The sequence below is a fragment of the Callithrix jacchus genome, chromosome X, assembly GCF_049354715.1.
Source record: "Callithrix jacchus isolate 240 chromosome X, calJac240_pri, whole genome shotgun sequence".
NCBI lineage: Eukaryota > Metazoa > Chordata > Mammalia > Primates > Cebidae > Callithrix > Callithrix jacchus.
The window spans coordinates 111095949-111114380 of NC_133524.1; the positions used below are offsets into that span (position 1 = coordinate 111095949).

The 18432-nt window shown below is 38.1% G+C and overlaps 1 protein-coding gene across 2 annotated transcripts in view; it reads left to right on the top strand.

The window, feature by feature from the left end:
* HTR2C (5-hydroxytryptamine receptor 2C) overlaps positions 1–15084 on the top strand; it is a 293407-nt gene extending 278323 nt beyond the window's left edge. For both annotated transcript variants that reach the window (XM_002763170.6, XM_035289637.3), the window contains exon 6: positions 11613–15084. In XM_002763170.6, the coding sequence (XP_002763216.1) occupies positions 11613–12442 (830 nt within the window). In that variant the 3' untranslated portion in view covers positions 12443–15084. The remainder of the gene's footprint in view (positions 1–11612) is intronic.
* Positions 15085–18432: the final 3348 nt, after the last annotated feature.

The following is an 18432-nucleotide window of genomic DNA, read 5'->3' on the forward strand; positions in this document are numbered from 1 at the left end:
GACATTTACTGTTAAAATTTCTTCTAGGCTGGGCGTGGCTCACGCCTGTAATCCCAGCACATTGGGAGGCCAAGGTGGGCGAATCACCTGAGGTCAGTTCAAGACCAGCCTGGCAAACATGGTGAAACCTTGTCTCTACTGAAAATACAAAAATTAGCTGGGCATGGTGGTAGGTGCCTGTAATTCCAGCAACTTGGGATGCTGAGGCAGGGAGAATCACTTGAATCTGGGAGGTAGAGGTTGCAGTGAGCTGAGATCACACCATTCCACACTCCAGCCCAGGCAACAGAGTGAGACTTCATCTCAAAAAAAAAAAAAAAAAAAAACCTTCTAAATATTGCTTTTGCCCTACCCACAGATTTTATATGCTGTGTGTTCAACAAATTATTCTCAAATATTTTTCCAATTTTTCTTGTGTTTCTTTTTTGGCCCATGAGCTATTTAGATGGTTGTAATTTGACTTTCCTGTTATTTAGATAGAGTGTGGGAAATGAGTGGTCAACATCTTATTTGTCATTAATTTCGTATTTAATTCTGTTTCTATCTGAGAACATACTATATAAGATTTCAGTCTTTAGAAATTATTGAGAGATATTTTATGTTTCAGCGTATGATTTACCTTTGTAGGTATTCCATGTGAACATTTTAAAGAAGGTATATTCAGAAGTATTCAGTGTAGTGTTCTGTAAATTTAAATTACATCTAACTGACAGAGTTCATATTTTCTTTATCTTTACTTTCTTTTACAACCAGTTACTGAGAAAGGAATGTTAAAATTGTCAATGATGATTGTGGATTTTCTTACTTCCTTTAGTTCTGTTAAACTTTGCTTCAAATATTTTGAAGGCATGTCATTGGGGGAAACACATTTAGGATTGGTATGCCTTACTTTTGAATTTATCCTTTTATTATTCTGAATGCCCCCTTTCATCTCTGCTAGTATTTCTTGTCTTGAAATACACTTATAGTCATGCTACCTTTCCTGTAATAACTATTCACACAATATATCATTTTTCATAATTTCTAATTTTCTACTTACATATGTCTTCATAAAGTTTATCACTTTTAAGACAACTGAGTATCTTTCCTTTTTATCTTAATCTGAAAATCTCTGCCTCCTAATGGAACTATTTGGATCAATTAAATTTTATGTAATTGTCAATATGACTGGATTTAAGTTTGACATCCTGCTCTTCATTTTTTTTTGTTTCACTTAATTTTTGTTTTCCTGTTTCTCTTTTCCTGCCTTCTCTTCTGTTTACCAAATACCTTCAGCATGCATTTTAGTTCCTTTATTGACTTTTTAGCTGTATTTTAAAGTTACTTTTATTTACTTAGGTGCATTTAAGGATTGCCATCCAATAACTTATCTCATAAGCATCCTTAATTTTAATAATGTGCTCATTTTGCACTTTAGACTTTAGACATGTAAGAAACTTAAAATGTATAATTTGATTTTTCAAGCCTGTTCTTTTTGTTACTGTTGTCATGTATGCTATTGCTACATATGTCATAGACACACCTTTAAAATCAACTTATTTGTGCTTCAAAACCTTACAAGAAATTAGGAGAAAATAAAAAGTAGTCTATTTACTTACATGTTTACCATTTCAGGTGCTCTTCTTTCCTCCAGCAGTTCTCAGTTTCCACCTGGTATCATTTTTGACAGCCTAAAGAACTTCCTTTAGCATTCTTTTTTTCCCCAACTTTAATTTTAAGTTCAGGGAAACATGTGCAGGATGCTCAGGTTTGTTACATAGGTAACTGTGTGCCATGGTGGTTTGCTGCACAGATCACTTAGGTATTAAGCCCAGCATCCATTAGCTATTCTTCCTAATGCCCTCCCTCCTCACCCTCCATTAGGCCCCAGTGTGTGTGTTGTTCCTTGCTATGCGTCCATGTCTTCTCATCATTCAACTGCCACTTGTGAGAAGACAGGTATTTGGTTTTCTGTTCCTATGTTAGTTTGCTTAGGATAATGGCTTCCAGCTCCATTGGTATCCCTGCAAAAGACATGATCTCGTTCCTTTTTATGGCTGAATAGTATTCCATGGTGTATATGTACCACATTTTCTTTATCCTGTCTATCATTGATGGACATTTGGGTTGATTCCATGTCTTTATTATTATGAATAGTGCTTTAATTAATGTACAAGTGCATTTATCTTTATAATAGAACAATTTGCATTCCTTTGGATATATACCCAGTAACAGGATTGCTGTGTCAATGGTATTTCTGCCTCTGGGTCTTTAAGGAATCACCACACTGTCTTCTACAATGGTTGAACTAATTTACACTCTTATCAGCAGTGTAAAAGCATTTCTTTTTCTCTGCAACCTCACCACCCTCTGTTGTTTTTGGACTTTTTAATAATCACCATTCTGACTGACATAAGGCAATATTTCATTGTGGTTTTGATTTGCATTTCTCTAATGATCCGTGATGTTGAGCTTTTTTTTATATATTTGCTGGCCACATGAATGTCTTCTTTTTTTTTTTTTTAATTTTTTATTGGATTTTAGGTTTTGGGGTACATGAGCAGAGCATGTAAGACAGTTGCGTAGGAACACACATGGCAGTGTGCTTTTCTTTCCTTCTCCCCTTCACCCACATTTGGCATTTCTCCCCAGGCTATCCCTCCCCACCTCCCCCTCCCACTGGCCCACCCCTTTTCCCCCCAATAGACCCCAGTGTTTAGTACTCCCCTTTCTGTGTCCATGTGTTCTCATTTTTCATCACCCGCCTATGAGTGAGAATATGCGGTGCTTCATTTTCTGTTCTTGTGTCAGTTTGCTGAGGATGACGTTCTCCAGATTCATCCATGTCCCTACAAACGACACAAACTCATCATTTCTGATTGCTGCATAATATTCCATGGTGTATATGTGCCACATTTTTCCAATCCAGTCTATTATCAATGGGCATTTTGGTTGATTCCTGTTCATGTCCTTTGCCCACTTTTTAATGGAGTTGGTTGTTTTTTTCTTGTAAATTTGTTTAAGTCCCTTGTAGACTCTGGATATTAGACCTTTGTCAGGCTGCAAATATTTTCTCCCATCCTTTCGGTTGTCTACTCATTCTGATGATAGTTTCTTTTGCTGTGTAGAAGCTCTTTAGTTTAATTAGATCCTGTTTGTCAAATTTTGGTTTTGTTCCAATTGCTTTTGGTGTCTTTGTCTTAAAATCTTTGCCCATGCCTATGTTCTGAATGGTATTGCCTAGGTTTTCTTCTAGGGTTTTTATAGTTTTGGATTTACATGTAAGTCTTTAATCTATCTTGAATTGATTATTGAATATGGTGTAAGAAAGGGTCCCAGTATCAGTTCTCTGCATATGCCTAGCCAGTTCTCCAAGCACCCTTTATTAAATAGGAAATCCTTTCCCCGTTGCTTGTATTTGTCAAGTTTGTCAAAGATCAGATAGTTGTGGGTGTGCAGTCTTATTTCTGAGATGTCTATTCTGTTCCATTGGTATATGGGTCTGTTTTTGTACCAGTATCGTGCTGTTTTGGTTACTGTGACCCTACAGTACAATTTGAAGCTGAATAACATGATGCCTCCAGCTTCGTTCTTTTAGCTTAGGATAGCCTCGGCTATTCAGGCTCTTTTGTGGTTCCATATGAATTTTAAAATGTTTTAATTCTGCAAAGAATTTCAGTGGTAGTTTAATGGGAATAGCACAGAATCTATAACTTAATTTGGGCAGTTATGGATATTTTAATTATATCGATTCTTCCTATCCATGAGCATGAAATGTCTTTCCATTTGTTTATGTTATCTCTGATTTCTTCGAGCAGTGGTTTTTAGTTCTCCTTAAAGAGGTCCTTAACTTCTGTTATTAGCTGTATTCCTAAGTATAGTATTACTTTTGTGGCACTTGTGAATAAGAGTTCATTCATTATTTGGCTCTAGGCTTGTCTGGTGTTTGTGTATAGGAAAGCTCACTCAGACAGGCTCCAGCCTGTTGCTGGTGGCTGGCTGGAATTCCAAACCAGTGGATCTTATCTTGTGAGATGCCATGGAAGTGGGGCCCGCAGAACAATGCTGCTTGGATTCCTGGATTCAGCCCCTTTCCTAGTAGTATGTACAGACTTCCTGCCTTGCCTGAGTTGCAGACACCTTTGTTGGGGATCCTGGGATTGGAGTATGTAAAGCTCCTGAGTCTCTGTGTTTACCTGAGGAGCTGCTTTGCTGAGACTCCACACAGCTCTGTGTGTTGGACCCAAAGCCCTGGTGGTGTACGTTCACAAGGGGATCTCCTGATACATGGGTTGCAAAGATCTGTGGGAGAAGCATGGTTTCCCAGGGTCGCACAATCACTCATTGCTTCCCTTGACTGGGGGTAAGGGTTCAATTTGTTCTGTGTTGCTCCCAGGTGGGCCGTTGCCCCACCCTGCTTTTCTTTGTTCTCCATCGGTTGAATTGTTTCCCTGATCAGTCCCAAAGTGAGTACCTGGATATTTCAGTTGAAGATACTCTATTCACTCATCCCTTTTGTTCCTCTCCATGAGTGTCGTGGACTGCAGCTGCTTCTAATCGACCATCTTGGCCCCCTTGCGTTCTTATAGTGAAGTTCTGCTGGCAACAAATTCTCTCAGTTTTAGTTGATGTGAAAAACTGCTAATTTTACCTTCATTTATGAAGCATATGATCAACTGAACATAAAATTCTGGGTTGACAGATGTGCATTTGTTGCTCAAGTTTTTACTTTATTCTCTTTAAAGATTATTTTATCTTCCTTCTTCCATGGTATCCGATATGACATCCTTGAATATTTTTTTCTCTCATTAAGCCTCATTTTAATGGGTCTCAAAATTCTCCAACAGATTTTGGTCAGGTTGCCTCCATTAAAAAGTACTAATTTTAAAAACTAATAACTTAAAACTGCCAGATGTGAAAAAAAAGGGTGTCCACAAAACATTCTCCTTTTCTTCTGAAGGTTTTACAATGCATTGTTATCATTAACCTATCTTTTACTATTAAACTTAAATGGCTAATTAAAACAAACAATCCTGAGACCATTCTTCCATCACTGATTCAAACTGGGGTGGCAGGTATTAGGAATAATATTCATCTAGAATTCTGAGCTTTCTGGTCAGAATTGGTGACCTTGTCAGCTCCAACAGCCTTCTTATCCCTTGCTATGATGACACATCATCATGACATGATGTGTATCTCATATCATGAACAACAAAATGACCCAGAAGAGGATAGTCTGAGATAGTGTCAACAGACATGAGCCTGCCAGGAGCCACATTAATAACAATGACTGCAGCATCACCAGACTTCAAGAACTCCTGTCAGCCTGAAGTAGTATGGTCTTCTAGGTATTCTTGAAAAAAAAACTTCCTCTCCATGCAAAATAACCCATGGAAATAGATAATCCTGCATGTTAACAATAATTTACTTGTTTTCATTTTGATGTTTGTCAAGCTGTCCTAGAAAATGTATTCTATAAACTCTTTTGTATCATGATTTATTATCCATCTCTTGGCAGTCTGTTCCTGTCTTCATTATAATTGTTCTCTCTATAGTCACCAATGACTTCTTTTTCAAAGATAGAGAAAATGTTTCAAATTCTAGACCTCTCTGTGGCATTTGAAGCTAATAAGGATGTCTTCTTCAGAATACTCCTTCTCTTTGTCTGTAATGACATAACTTTTCATTTACACTAAATTGTTGTCATGTGGCTAACATTTATTTTGCAAATTTTGGTGCTGCAGTTTTGATCTTACCAGAAGATGTAAAAAGAAGTTTTTCAGACCAGTTTTACACATGTACTGAGAATGACAACTATCTAATATCTACTGTCTGGCCAATAATGATTATAAGACACTATGGGTTGTATGAAGCATCACAATTTCAAAGATGCTAAAATCTGAAAGAAATGTGCCTCTTAGAATCACTGGCATATGACCTTATGTTTTGGAGAGAACTGATCTGTGTTGCTTGAATTCAAGGCTTTAAGAAACAATGTAAATGTTTTTATACATCCTCTGAACTTACCTCTTTTATTAATAGGCTTTTAAGGGGCTGAAATGAGATAATGCATGTAAAGTATGTAATGCAGACAGAGTATCAGAGTCAGTATGCACTCAGAATGAGCACTCAGTGAATGATAGTAGTTGTAGTTGTAGCAGCAGTAGTAGTTCTAATAGTAGTAACATTATTTTTTGAATAAAATAGTAGTAGAAATGGCACGTGATATTTACAGTAAAGCTTTGACTTAACTACGTTTCTGAATTCAAGATTCTAAAATGCTAAGTAAGACTCTTATATGTTTACTGAAGACACTCTTCCTCTCAGAGTTTAAGTAACCTCAATAAATAATAACCACTTTTCAGAGATTTGCAACAACTGAATTAGATAATGCATGTGAAATATATTTGACAGTTTATTAGTTGAAGAAGTACCTGAGATTTGCAGCACAACATGAAACATAACTTGTCTTTGTTGGTTCTCAAGTTCTAAGGAAGATGACTTATTGAAGTTAACCTCAGAAAGTTCACTGATTCTACCTAATCATTTCTTCTATATTTTTGTCCAAATTAAATAAAATAATATATGAAAGTATATAACAATTATGAAATATTTGGCTTAATGTGTGACACATAAGAATCCCTCAGTAAAAGGTAGTTATTATTATTGGAATTGTTGTTAGTGACACCTGATCTTTTCAATGGTAGTTCATGTCTACTTTTCCTTTTTGGCCAAATAGGGAATTTCAAAAATATTGAACATTGTCTCATGATATTTGGTAAATTTACTTAATTTTTCTGAAGTTAACTTCGTCAAATACCATGTGTCTTTCAGAATTTTTGCAAAAATGAATGAGATGATGAATTTAAAGTGCTTTGTTGCCAATATTGCTGTTGTTTATATTTACCACACATGATAATATTGCATGAATTACTATTGGTTGAAATATAAATGCTAAGAAAGACTTTACACATTTGCTGAACTTAACTCTCTAGCACTTAAATAACTTAATCCATTGTCATAGAACAGCAGTTCTCAAGCTCTTTGGTGTCAGGACCTCTTTATACTCTTCAAAATAAATGAGGACTCCAAAAGAGTTTTTGCTTACTTGGCTTAAATCTATTGTATTAGAAATTACAACTGAGAAATGTTTAAAATACTTAGAAATAATTTTATTTTCAATAATAATAAACCCATCTAATGTTAACATAAAAACATATTTTTGAAAATGAACAATAATTTCCAAAACAAATCAGGGAGAAAACAGGCATTATTTTACAGTTTTTGAAATAGCTTTTATTTATTTGTTTATTTATTTATTTTAGATGGAGTTTTGCTCTGTCCTGGCTGGAGTGCAGTTGCAGGATCTTAGCTCACTGCAACCTCTGCCTCTTGGGTTCAAGCAATTCTCCTGCCTCAGCCTCCCGAGTAGCTGGGATTACAGGCATGTGCCATCACACTTGGCTAATTTGCAATTTTAGTAGCGGTGGTTTCCCCATGTTGGCCAGGCTGGTCTTGAACTACTGACTTCAGATGGTCCGCCTGCTTTGGCCTCCCAAAGTCCTGGGATTACAGGCATGAGCCACTGCACCCATCCCAGTTTTGAAAATCTCTTTCAATATCTTGTTTAACAGAAAGAAAGCTAGGTTCTCATATATGTATCCACATTCAACTGGTTGTGATACATTGTTTTGGTTGAAATTTATGAAGAAAATGTCCTTTTAAAGACAAACAGGAAAGGAAAACCTAGCAATCTTTCTAAGAGCCTCATAGCCCCTAGGGTCCTTGAACCACACTTTGAGAATTGCTGACACTTACCTTTTACTTTTTTTAATTGAATAAGACAATGTGTGCAACATATATGGTTATTAATGCTGCTTCTGTTGTTGCTTTTTATAATTTCTTCATATGTTCGAAATAACTTGAATTTCTTCTTGTTTTGTTGATTGCATTCATGGTTTCTAAAAACAAAAGAAAACTAATGACAGTGCAGATTTGGTAAAGTGGCTAAGCTACTTTGTCAAATAATATCTGTCTTATAAAGTTTTGAACCAAACTGAAACAATACATTCTACATCTGTAATGGCAGTAATATGCATGACTCAGTGCCTGGCACATAGAATACACTCAATAAATGGGAGTGATTAGAATCACCCTTTCTTCAATGCACGAAAAATCAGACAAATAGATGCCAGGGATAAAATTGGACTCTTCTACCCAATAACAGCTTCAGCTCATCTACAGTGACTTTGCTACCCTCTCTTATTGTTCCTTGACAAGGTCTACTTTAGGCTCAAGAGTCCTTTAGACAAGTGAGTAAATCATTTAACAGAAGTGAGCTAACATTACTCCAGAGTTGGTCTCTGAGTGATGCAAACTTCCACCAATCTTATGGCCTGTGTGTGAGGCCTTCCCCAGAAAGGTCCAAGTGTGTCTAGAAATACTTAGAATATATTCAGTATTTTCTGTGGGAAATTGAAGGTACATCTGTCTAAGTCATGATGCTTCCAGAGTGAAAGCAAATTCCCCAGATCGAGTCTCTAGCCCCAGGCTCTAGTATCCAAGGTGCTGGGTGGTTGGCAAGGGAGGATCTGAAGAGGGAAACTCTACTCCTGCATCCTTTATTGCCTTTGCTGTAAGGAACTTGGAAAGGTATAATGGAGTTCCCTACCAACACTTTGTAAGAAAGTGGCCTTCTTCCCTACAGTTATATCAAAGTGGTGGTTGAATGTTTCTACTTAGGGATCCAATTTTTTTTTTCTCTGAAAGGAACCACTTCCAAGGTTAGCAGTGACCAATCAGTTTTGGAGACTTTTTAAATCTGAGGTTTAACAGTGACGTTACTCTGTCTCTGAAAGGACCTCTATATCTTCTTTCCTCTTTTTCATATTTAAAAAAATTATTGGTTGGGTACGGTGGCTCACGCCTGTAATCCCAGCACTTCGGGAGGCTGAGGTGGGCAGATCAAGAGGTCAAGAGATTGAGACCATCCTGGCCAAGATGGTGAAACCCTGTCTCTACTAAAAATAGAAAAATTAGCTGGCCATGGTTACACGCACCTGTGGTCCCAACTACTCGGAAGGCTGAGGCGGAAGAATCGCTTGAACCCAGGAGGCAGAGGTTGCAGTGAGCCCAAATTGCACCACTGCACTCCAGCCTGGTGAGAGAGCAAGACTCCATCTCAAAAAAAAATTATTCAACTTTCTGTTTAATAGTTGACTTTCAAAGGTTACAAAAGTAGAATTATAAAGTAAAGCCCATGAACTCATCATCCAGCTCCAAGATTTATCAGCTTGTGGACTGTCTTGTTTCATCCATACTTTCATCCATTTCTCCCTCCAGTATTATTTTAAAATAACTCAAAACATCATAATATTTCATCCATAAGTGTTTTAGTATGTATATGTAAAAACGAAAGAGCTATCATTTTGCATAAGCACAATATCAATACCTCACCTAAAAATTAATGAGCAGTAATTGTTTAATATCATCCAAAGGCTAGTCATTCTTCAGATTTCTAATTGCATCATGAAAAATTTTAACATGATTTGTTTGCATCAAGATCCCAAGAAGAGCCACATATTATAATTACTTGATAGGTCTTTTAAGTATCTCTTAATGTGTAAGTTCTCTCTCTAACATTTTCTGTTGTAGAGTTTTTTAAAGCAACTCTTCCCTCTTTTAAAAATCTTATATTAACTTACTGCAGATTAACCTGCCACTAAAATATGTCATTAAGGTTAAGCCAATACTGATGTCTTTATGGCATGTTTGACCTATGCTGCTTCTAGAGATTACTTTATATTTATGACTTTTCAAATAACGATTCTAACAACACAGTCCGGCAGCTTTCTTAACTGCTTTTTTTTTTAACTCTTAAGAAATACATTCTCTGTGGTTTCGCTGTACTCTATATTCCCAAATTCTCGTTGAAATTTCCCCAGGCATTCCATCACACTTAGTGAAAAATCACTTTCTCTTTTCTCTTCTAATAATTGCCACTCCACCCCATCCATGGTGCAAAGGTCTCTTCATAAGGATCTGGCCATGCACTACTTGAAGAGACTTACTGTTTGCAGTTCCTCCTAGTTTTCAGTCTTTCCTACTTTCCTGAATGGTGTGCCTAGGTTGAGAGCTATAGATAGGCGTGGACCAATAGCCAAGGAAATCTTGCCATTTCTATTGCTGTTTCCTTAACCCGTCACTTGGCTTCTTACTCTAGGAAAAGGCCAGTCATTTTAGAAATTCCATGTCTGAGGAAGAAGACTTAAAGATCACTTTCAAAATGCTCTCTTCCTTCTATCTTCCCGGAGATTAAATATCAGTCAACATCTTCAGCAAGCTCTAGCAAAGAAGCGTTGACCCCTTTTTCCTCTCTTGATCATCCACTCAGACACTCTATACCTGACTAGGGATATTAAAGCAACTCGAAAGGGCTGTCTGTTTGAAGTTTGTCACAGTTGCCTGTGTGTTCCCTAAAGTCAGCAAGAATCTCGGAGAATGCACTTCTATCTCCCCTCACAGTTTGTGATGTAGACACCTACCAGCCCAGGATTCCTAATAACCTCTGATGGAATCCCACAAGTACAATCTGAGCTTCCCAGGCTTCGACTTCCTGTGGACAGAACAGAGGATAACAATCTCTATCTCTATTTATTATCTATTTAGCTCTATACATTGGTGTAGGACCCCTTCAAGACCTATCATAGTTATATCTGAAAGCTTCCAGAGTTCTTACTTATGCTCAGGCACAAGATCACCTTCTGCTCCCACCTCCTCATTGATATTTTCTGCCTGTGGTCTATGTATTGAAGGAAATGTTTCCCTAGAGTATACCTCTCAGTATTCTTAAAAACAAAAATGCTCAAAATTCCACACAGAAACTGGAGGCCCGCATCTCTCCCAACTCTACATTTTACCCTCTCTTGACTTTGAAACATTGCTTATGCCCAGCGACTCAAAATAAAACAAATATTCAAACAGAAACCCTTCCTAAAACGAGAATCATTTCAGTCTCTGCTTATTGACTATGTCTGCATGGTGATCAGACTCAGCCCAGTCAATGTTAAAATTTTTCATTTTGACATTCAAGAGTCCTTTAGGCAAGTAAATGAATCATAATTGGCTATTATTACTATTAAAGGTGGTACATGTCTCATTTTTGTTGAATTTGGAAGATGCTATGCTAAAGAATGACTGGCTTTACTAACGTCAAGTACAGATGTGAATTTGTTCATTGATTCAACAAATAATTATTGAGTGCCTTCTATAAGCCAGGACGATTCTTAGAACTAGAAATCCAACAAAACTTACACAACCCTTTCTTTGACACAGCCGTGTCTCTAATATAGTTAAGCTCAATGATGGTAATTCCATGCCTTCTACAGAATTTAGGAAGAAGGCATTCCTAACATGAAAAATGCCATCATTTTCTGATGCCATACTGCTACTGTTTCATGCGACTATCCATTATGCCGTGAATGGCTTTCAACAAATATCAGGTCTGAATTTCCTCCCATATGATGCCTATTGATGTATGTCATTGAATAAATCTCTTCAGTCCTTCAATATGCTGTAACAACGCCCTTCTTTTTTCTTCAATATGCTGTAACAACCTTCTTTTTTCTTCTTAGGTGTGTCAGTTCCTATCCCTGTGATTGGACTGAGGGACGAAGAAAAGGTGTTCGTGAACAACACAACGTGCGTGCTCAACGACCCAAATTTCGTTCTTATTGGGTCCTTCGTAGCATTCTTCATACCACTGACCATTATGGTGATTACGTATTGCCTGACGATCTACGTTCTTCGCAGACAAGCTTTGATGTTACTGCACGGCCACACCGAGGAACCGCCTGGACTAAGTCTGGATTTCCTGAAGTGCTGCAAGAGGAATACGGCCGAGGAAGAGAACTCTGCAAACCCTAACCAAGACCAGAATGCACGCCGAAGAAAGAAGAAGGAGAGACGTCCTAGGGGCACCATGCAGGCAATCAACAATGAAAGAAAAGCTTCGAAAGTCCTTGGGATTGTTTTCTTTGTGTTTCTGATCATGTGGTGCCCATTTTTCATTACCAACATTCTGTCGGTTCTTTGTGAGAAGTCCTGTAACCAAAAGCTCATGGAAAAGCTTCTGAATGTGTTTGTTTGGATTGGTTATGTTTGTTCAGGAATCAATCCTCTGGTGTACACTCTCTTCAACAAAGTTTACCGAAGGGCATTCTCCAACTATTTGCGCTGCAATTATAAGATAGAGAAAAAGCCTCCTGTCAGGCAGATTCCAAGAGTTGCCGCCACTGCTTTGTCTGGGAGGGAGCTTAATGTTAACATTTATCGGCATACCAATGAACCGGTAGTCAAGAAAACCAATGACAATGAGCCCGGTATAGAGATGCAAGTTGAGAATTTAGAGGAGTTACCAGTAAATCCCTCCAGTGTGGTTAGTGAAAGGATTAGTAGTGTATGAGAAAGAACAGCACAGTCTTTTCCTACAGTACAAGCTACACACGTAGGAAAATTTTCTTCTTTAATTTTCCGTTGGTCATAACTAATGTAAATATTGCTGTCTGAAAAAAAAGTTTTTACATATAGCTTTGCAACCTTGTACTTTACAATCATGCCTACATTACTGAGATTTAGGGTTCTATATTTACTGTTTATAATAGATGGAGACTAACTTATTTTGATTGTTTGATGAATGAAATGTTTACTTTTGCCCTCCCTCCCTTCTTTCCTTCTTCCTTCTTTCCTTTCTTCCTTCCTTTCTCTCTTTCTTTTGTGTATATGGCAACGTTCATGTTCATCTCAGGTGGCATTTGCAGGAGACCAGAATGAGGCACATGCAGTGGTTTTATTTCAACCACACCTAAATTAACAAATTAAATGGAAATTTGTTCCAGGTTAACAGTAAATATACACTTTAAATTCCTGCTCTGCTCATCTACACACATAAACACAGTAAGATACGTTCTGCTTTCTGATACATCTGTCAGTGAGTCAAAGGCAGAACTTCGTCTTGTTGTTCATATAGGGGCAAAATTTGACATTGTCAGAATATTGTGTTGGTATTTATTGCAATGTCTGTCCCCAAACATAGTGGTATTTTAACACAGCAGCTGGTTAACCAGGACTACAGAAGTGGAAGGATGATGAGATACAATACACCAAATAGCTTTTCACTTCTTAAAGACAATGTTCAAATTCTGATTATTACAATAAGCAAACTGAAATTAGTGTTTTCATTCTGGTCCTTAGTAAATTCCTAACTACATGATTAAACTGGGAAATGAGATCCCAGAGTTATTTCCCAATACAGATTCAACATCAATTGGGTTTTGACCTCAGCATGCTGGAAATTCGTGTGCTCCACACAAAGTAAAATTAGTATTTTGAGCCTTATTAAAATATTTTCTTAATTATGGTACCTCTATCTATAGGACCCAATTTAGCAGTCCATTTTTGAGTAAAACTTGTATTGGAAGTATAGATGGTAGAAACTTCGGAAGTTTTACTTGATTAAGGACTACAGAACTGGGCCCTTAGAATGTGAAAAAAAGTAGTTAAAAAGATGCTTATACCAAACTCTGAAGATAACAGAAATACAGAGTTTCCATCTGGATTTTAAACAAAATTTATCTCATTTTCAGATCCTTCCAAACTCTCTAGTGCAGGAAAAGGCTGCAGCTAATTTGTGAAAGTGGCAAGCTCTTCATTGCACTGCAAAGAAGTTTAAATCTTTGTTAAAATATAGTGTTGTGTTACAATAAGTGTTGGCCATCGTTTCATTCGTAGGCCTGCTGCTCTCTACGAATTCAGTACCATTTTAATAGTTTATAAACTGTGAAAGGTTTTCAAGCGTTGCTAAAGTCAAACCATTCAGTCTATGCTGCGTGCAGAGTATACAAGTGTTTCTAGTGACAGTATTTCCATGTGTGACCATTTCACACAACTGTGGATAAATTTTCGAAGAATTCATGATGCTAGTTCTTATGCTTGACAGTTACTTACACACCTGAGAGTGTGCCTCTCAGTATCTTAAAATTGGTCAATGAAAAATCTGAACTTCTAAAAGCCCTTGTCTGTGTTCTCAACACACAGCATAGATAAATCCAATAGTCTGCCACAGGAGCAGTGGGAGAGCTGCTGTATTTGAGGAAACTTACACAGTCTCTATTTGATTTGCAACACTGCCAAACATCAGTCAATTGCTTGAGCATGCCCAAATATAACATGAGAGTCAAGTCTACCTGCCTTGCCTGTTAGGTCTGTTGAAGTGCATGTTAAAATAATTACATGAAACAGAATGAGATGATTTAATTCTTACTGAAATGAAAATGTCTGCAGAAACACAGCATGCATTTAGCATGAGTTCTGCACATACAGATGGTGCCCTGCATGTATGCCATGTATGTTGCATGAATCCATCGATTTGTATTAAGGTAGGGCAGAACAGCTGATAAAAGAAGAACTGAAGAAAAGCCTTCAGCATGGTTACAAAGACCATGCATTCAGATCTGAAGTAGTATGAGTGTTAGAAAAAATTGGAAACATCTGATTTCTGAACTAGCAGGGCAAGCTCATAGCACATGTTTTACCAAGAAATAAAACATAAACCACAGATTTCCGAAAGTACTAGCAATAAGTTGAATGATAAAAGCTTATAGCACATTTGTTAATGATTCTTATGTCATCAAGTAGTAGTACTTAATAGTACCCAACATGGTAATTATCCTCAAAGTGTGTGCTATTCGTAAGTTCTGTGCAGTTTGATATGAAGCAAATATACTCATTTGGATATAAATCTTATCCTTCAATGTTAAAGCTACAAACTTTTATAAATGTTTTAAAGAAGTCCATGTGATAAATATAAAGGTGATGAATTTACCATCAAACAAATCATTTTGATGTATTATTATATATGTATATCTGTGTAAGACACGTGCAACAGACTGCCTTATATTATTTTCTGTAATTCCTCTCCTTTGTCAAATGGTATTTTTTGTGAGTGGTTGCAAAGTGTTGTCTTATTCCTGATTCCTGTATGTCATTCACTCCAGGTTTTGTGAGACTTCCTATTAATTTATTAAATTTATTAAATGTTGGCTAATATGTCACATGTCTTTTTTTCCCCCCTGAATCTTTTGAGGGAAAAATATATCACTTGACTTCATTTTCTTTCTTTTTTTGCTTTTTGTAGACAGTGATTTATTTAAAGAGAGAGAGAAACAGAAGGAAAGAGAAAGAAACAGCTAACTCTCACACTGAGGGAGAGAATCCAGAAAGATGGAATCCAGGAGAGGAAAGCAGCTTCCACACTGAATGGAAGGGAATAGAGAGGGATGGAGTTTAGGAGGGAAAGACAGGCTTCCACGAGAGAGTGTGGAAGGGGACTCCAGGGGAGAAATCCAGGAGAGAGAAAAAGAAAAACAGCTTCCACGAAGGGAGAGTTCGTGGAAGGGGACCCAAATATGGAGTCTCTTGACTTCATTTTCAAAGAAAATGAAACTGAATCCTGTAAAATAAGTTGACAAAAACAAGTGCAACCAGAAAAGATCACTTTTTTCTATAATAAAGCATGTACTCAAAGACTACAACATCAGAGGAAGAGGTGTAAATGATAAAAACAGTGTCAACAACAGTATCACCAATTCCTCATGAGCAGAATAACCTCACTCCCAAATATTTCTGCCTTCCTTACTTAAGCAGAGACTGGGGTTGTTCACATGCTCTCCTTGCTATAGGTGTCAATACTGCCTTATTCCCACTAGACTCTAAGCTCCTCAAGGACAGAAAGGACTGTATTTATCCTGTAGATTGTTTTGTCTCCAACATTTAGCAGTCTCTCTACATTCAACAGGTATGCATTGAGTATTAATATTTGCAAGCACCAGGCTTGGTGACTCATGCCTGTGATCTCAGCACTTTAGGAGGCTTAGGTGGGAGGATCCTTTGAGTTCAGGAGTTTGAGACCAGCCTGGGCAACAAAGCAAGACCTCATCTCTACCAAAAGTAAAAACATAATTAGCCAGGCACTATGGTGCATGCCTATAGTCCCAGCTACTTGGGAGGCTGAGGCAAGAATATTGCTTGAGCCCAGGAGATTGATGCTACAGTGAGCCATGATCATGCCACTATACTGCAGCCTGCAAGACAGAGCAAGAAAGAAAAAAAAGAAAAAGAAGAAAGAAAGAAAGAAAGAAAGAAAGAAAGAAAGAAAGAAAGAAAGAAAGAAAGAGAGAAAGAGAGAAAGAGAGAAAGAGAGAAAGAGAGGGAGGGAGGAAGGAAGGAAGGAAGGAAGGAAGGAAGGAAGGAAGGAAGGAAGGAAGGAAGGAAGGAAGGAAAGAAAAGAGAAGAAAAAAATTGCGGGAATTGTGTTATCTGCTCCAGTTGCTTAACTAGGTCTTACACCAGCTCTTTGGTCATGAAGTGTGGCATGATCACCTTAATTTAACTCTTATCTCTACTGGCTTTGGATACCTCCAAAATCATCACAGACAGGATACTAAAGCAACTCTCTTCCTCCATATCTGGAACCAGGGATGACAGAATACATTGACCTTTTCTTTCAACATATATGCTTTCCTGATGCTGGGTAAGCCTAGGCAATACTGGCATGACATAATTTCCCTATGAAAAAAAGCAGTAATAACTCATTCCTCTGCAACTCTGAATAGGTTAGTTCCTATGAGTGGGTCAAGAGATAAAGATTGAAATGCCACTTGAAACAATAGGTTTACTGCTGCTCATGGCCAGAATAGATTATTCTGCCAAAGCTAGGGGCTACTCTAGCCCAACACTGAGGCAATGGAGAGAGGCTGAAATTTCTTGATGGCCCAGTCTTGGCGTTACTACTACCAGCGGAAGGTAAGAGGGCAGGAGAACACTAAAGTGCCTCAGTCTGTAGCACTAGAAGGTCTTCATGGTCTCAGAAGACAAAGAAGAATACTTCTTGCCATCAAGTAGCAATAGGTTTCTTTTATCCATGTAGTTTCAAAGTTCCTTCTTGAGCCAAAGCAATTTCCAAGGTTGAGGCCAATTTTTCCTTGTGTATTCGCCCCTAGACATATGTAAACCCATCTGTCACCTGGAGCAGCAGTCCCCAACTTTTTGGCATGAGGGACCAGTTTCCTGGAGGATAATTTTTCCATAGATGGTGGGGTGAGGGTGGGAAATGGTTTTGGGATAAAACTGTTCCACCTCAGATCGTCAAACATCAGAGATATTCTAATAAGGAATGTGCAACCTAGATCCCACATGTGTGGTTCACAATAGAGTTCGCACTGCTATGAGAATCTAATGCTGCTGATCTGGCAGGTGTAGTTGCTCAGACAGTAATGCTCACTGGCCTACCGCTCGCCTCCTATGGTGTGGCCTAGTTCCTAACAGGCCACAGTAGAGTACCGATCCTCAGCCAGGGGTTTGGGGACCCTTGACCTAGAGGGCTAATTATATTAGAAAGAGATATTTTTGTATATCAACAGGCATAGGTGGCATCATGGTGGTTCTCAAATATTAAGTGACCTATAGCACTCTCAAAACAAAAAGAGTTCTAAAATATAGGTTGGGTCCCCTGGGATACAAATTATCAGATGAAGACAAGTGTGCAGGGTGTTTATTGGGAAGAGATCTTGAGATCTGCATGCATGGGAGAAGGAAAGAAAGTAAGATGGGAAGAGGTAGAAGTTGGGCTGTGATAGAGTTACAATAAGGACTTATTTCGCTTTTACCTTTAGAGGGGAAAACAGAGGACTCTATCTCATTTTCTTTGAAACTTGAATTGATTCTTGTGAAAGAAGTTCTCAAGACAAACACAACAGAAAGTACCACTCTTCCTGACTAATTACGCAAAGATTACAATTGCCAGAGGCAAGACAATTAAGAGGAACGAACACCAAAAGAAATGATATCACACTTAGCAGAGCCCCATGGGGAGCTTTGAATCTAGGATAGCCTTCAGAATTATTACAAGTTGAGGTGAGAGGGTGTATTAGCCCATTCTCTTATTGCTATGAAGAAATATCCAAGGCCAGGCGCAGTGGCTCACGCCTGCAATCCCAGCACTTTGATAGGCCAAGGCAGGCAGATCACGAGGTCAGGAGATCAAGACCATCCTGGCCAACATGGTGAAACACTGTCTCTACTAAAATATAAAAATTAGTTGGGCATGATGGCATGTGCCAATAGTCCCAGCTACTCAGGTGCCTGAGGCAGGGGAATTGCTTGAACCCAGGAGGTGGAGGTTGCAGTGAGCCAAGATCGCACCACTGCACTCTAGCATGGCCACAGAGCAAGACTCCGACTCAAAAAAAAAAAAAAAAAGAAAAGAAAAGAAATACCATGACTGGGTACTCTATAAAGAAAAGACGTTTAATTGCCTCACAGTTCCACATGGCTGGGAAGGCCTCAGGAAACTTAAAATCATGGCAGAAGACACCTCTTCGCAGGGCAGCAGGAAGA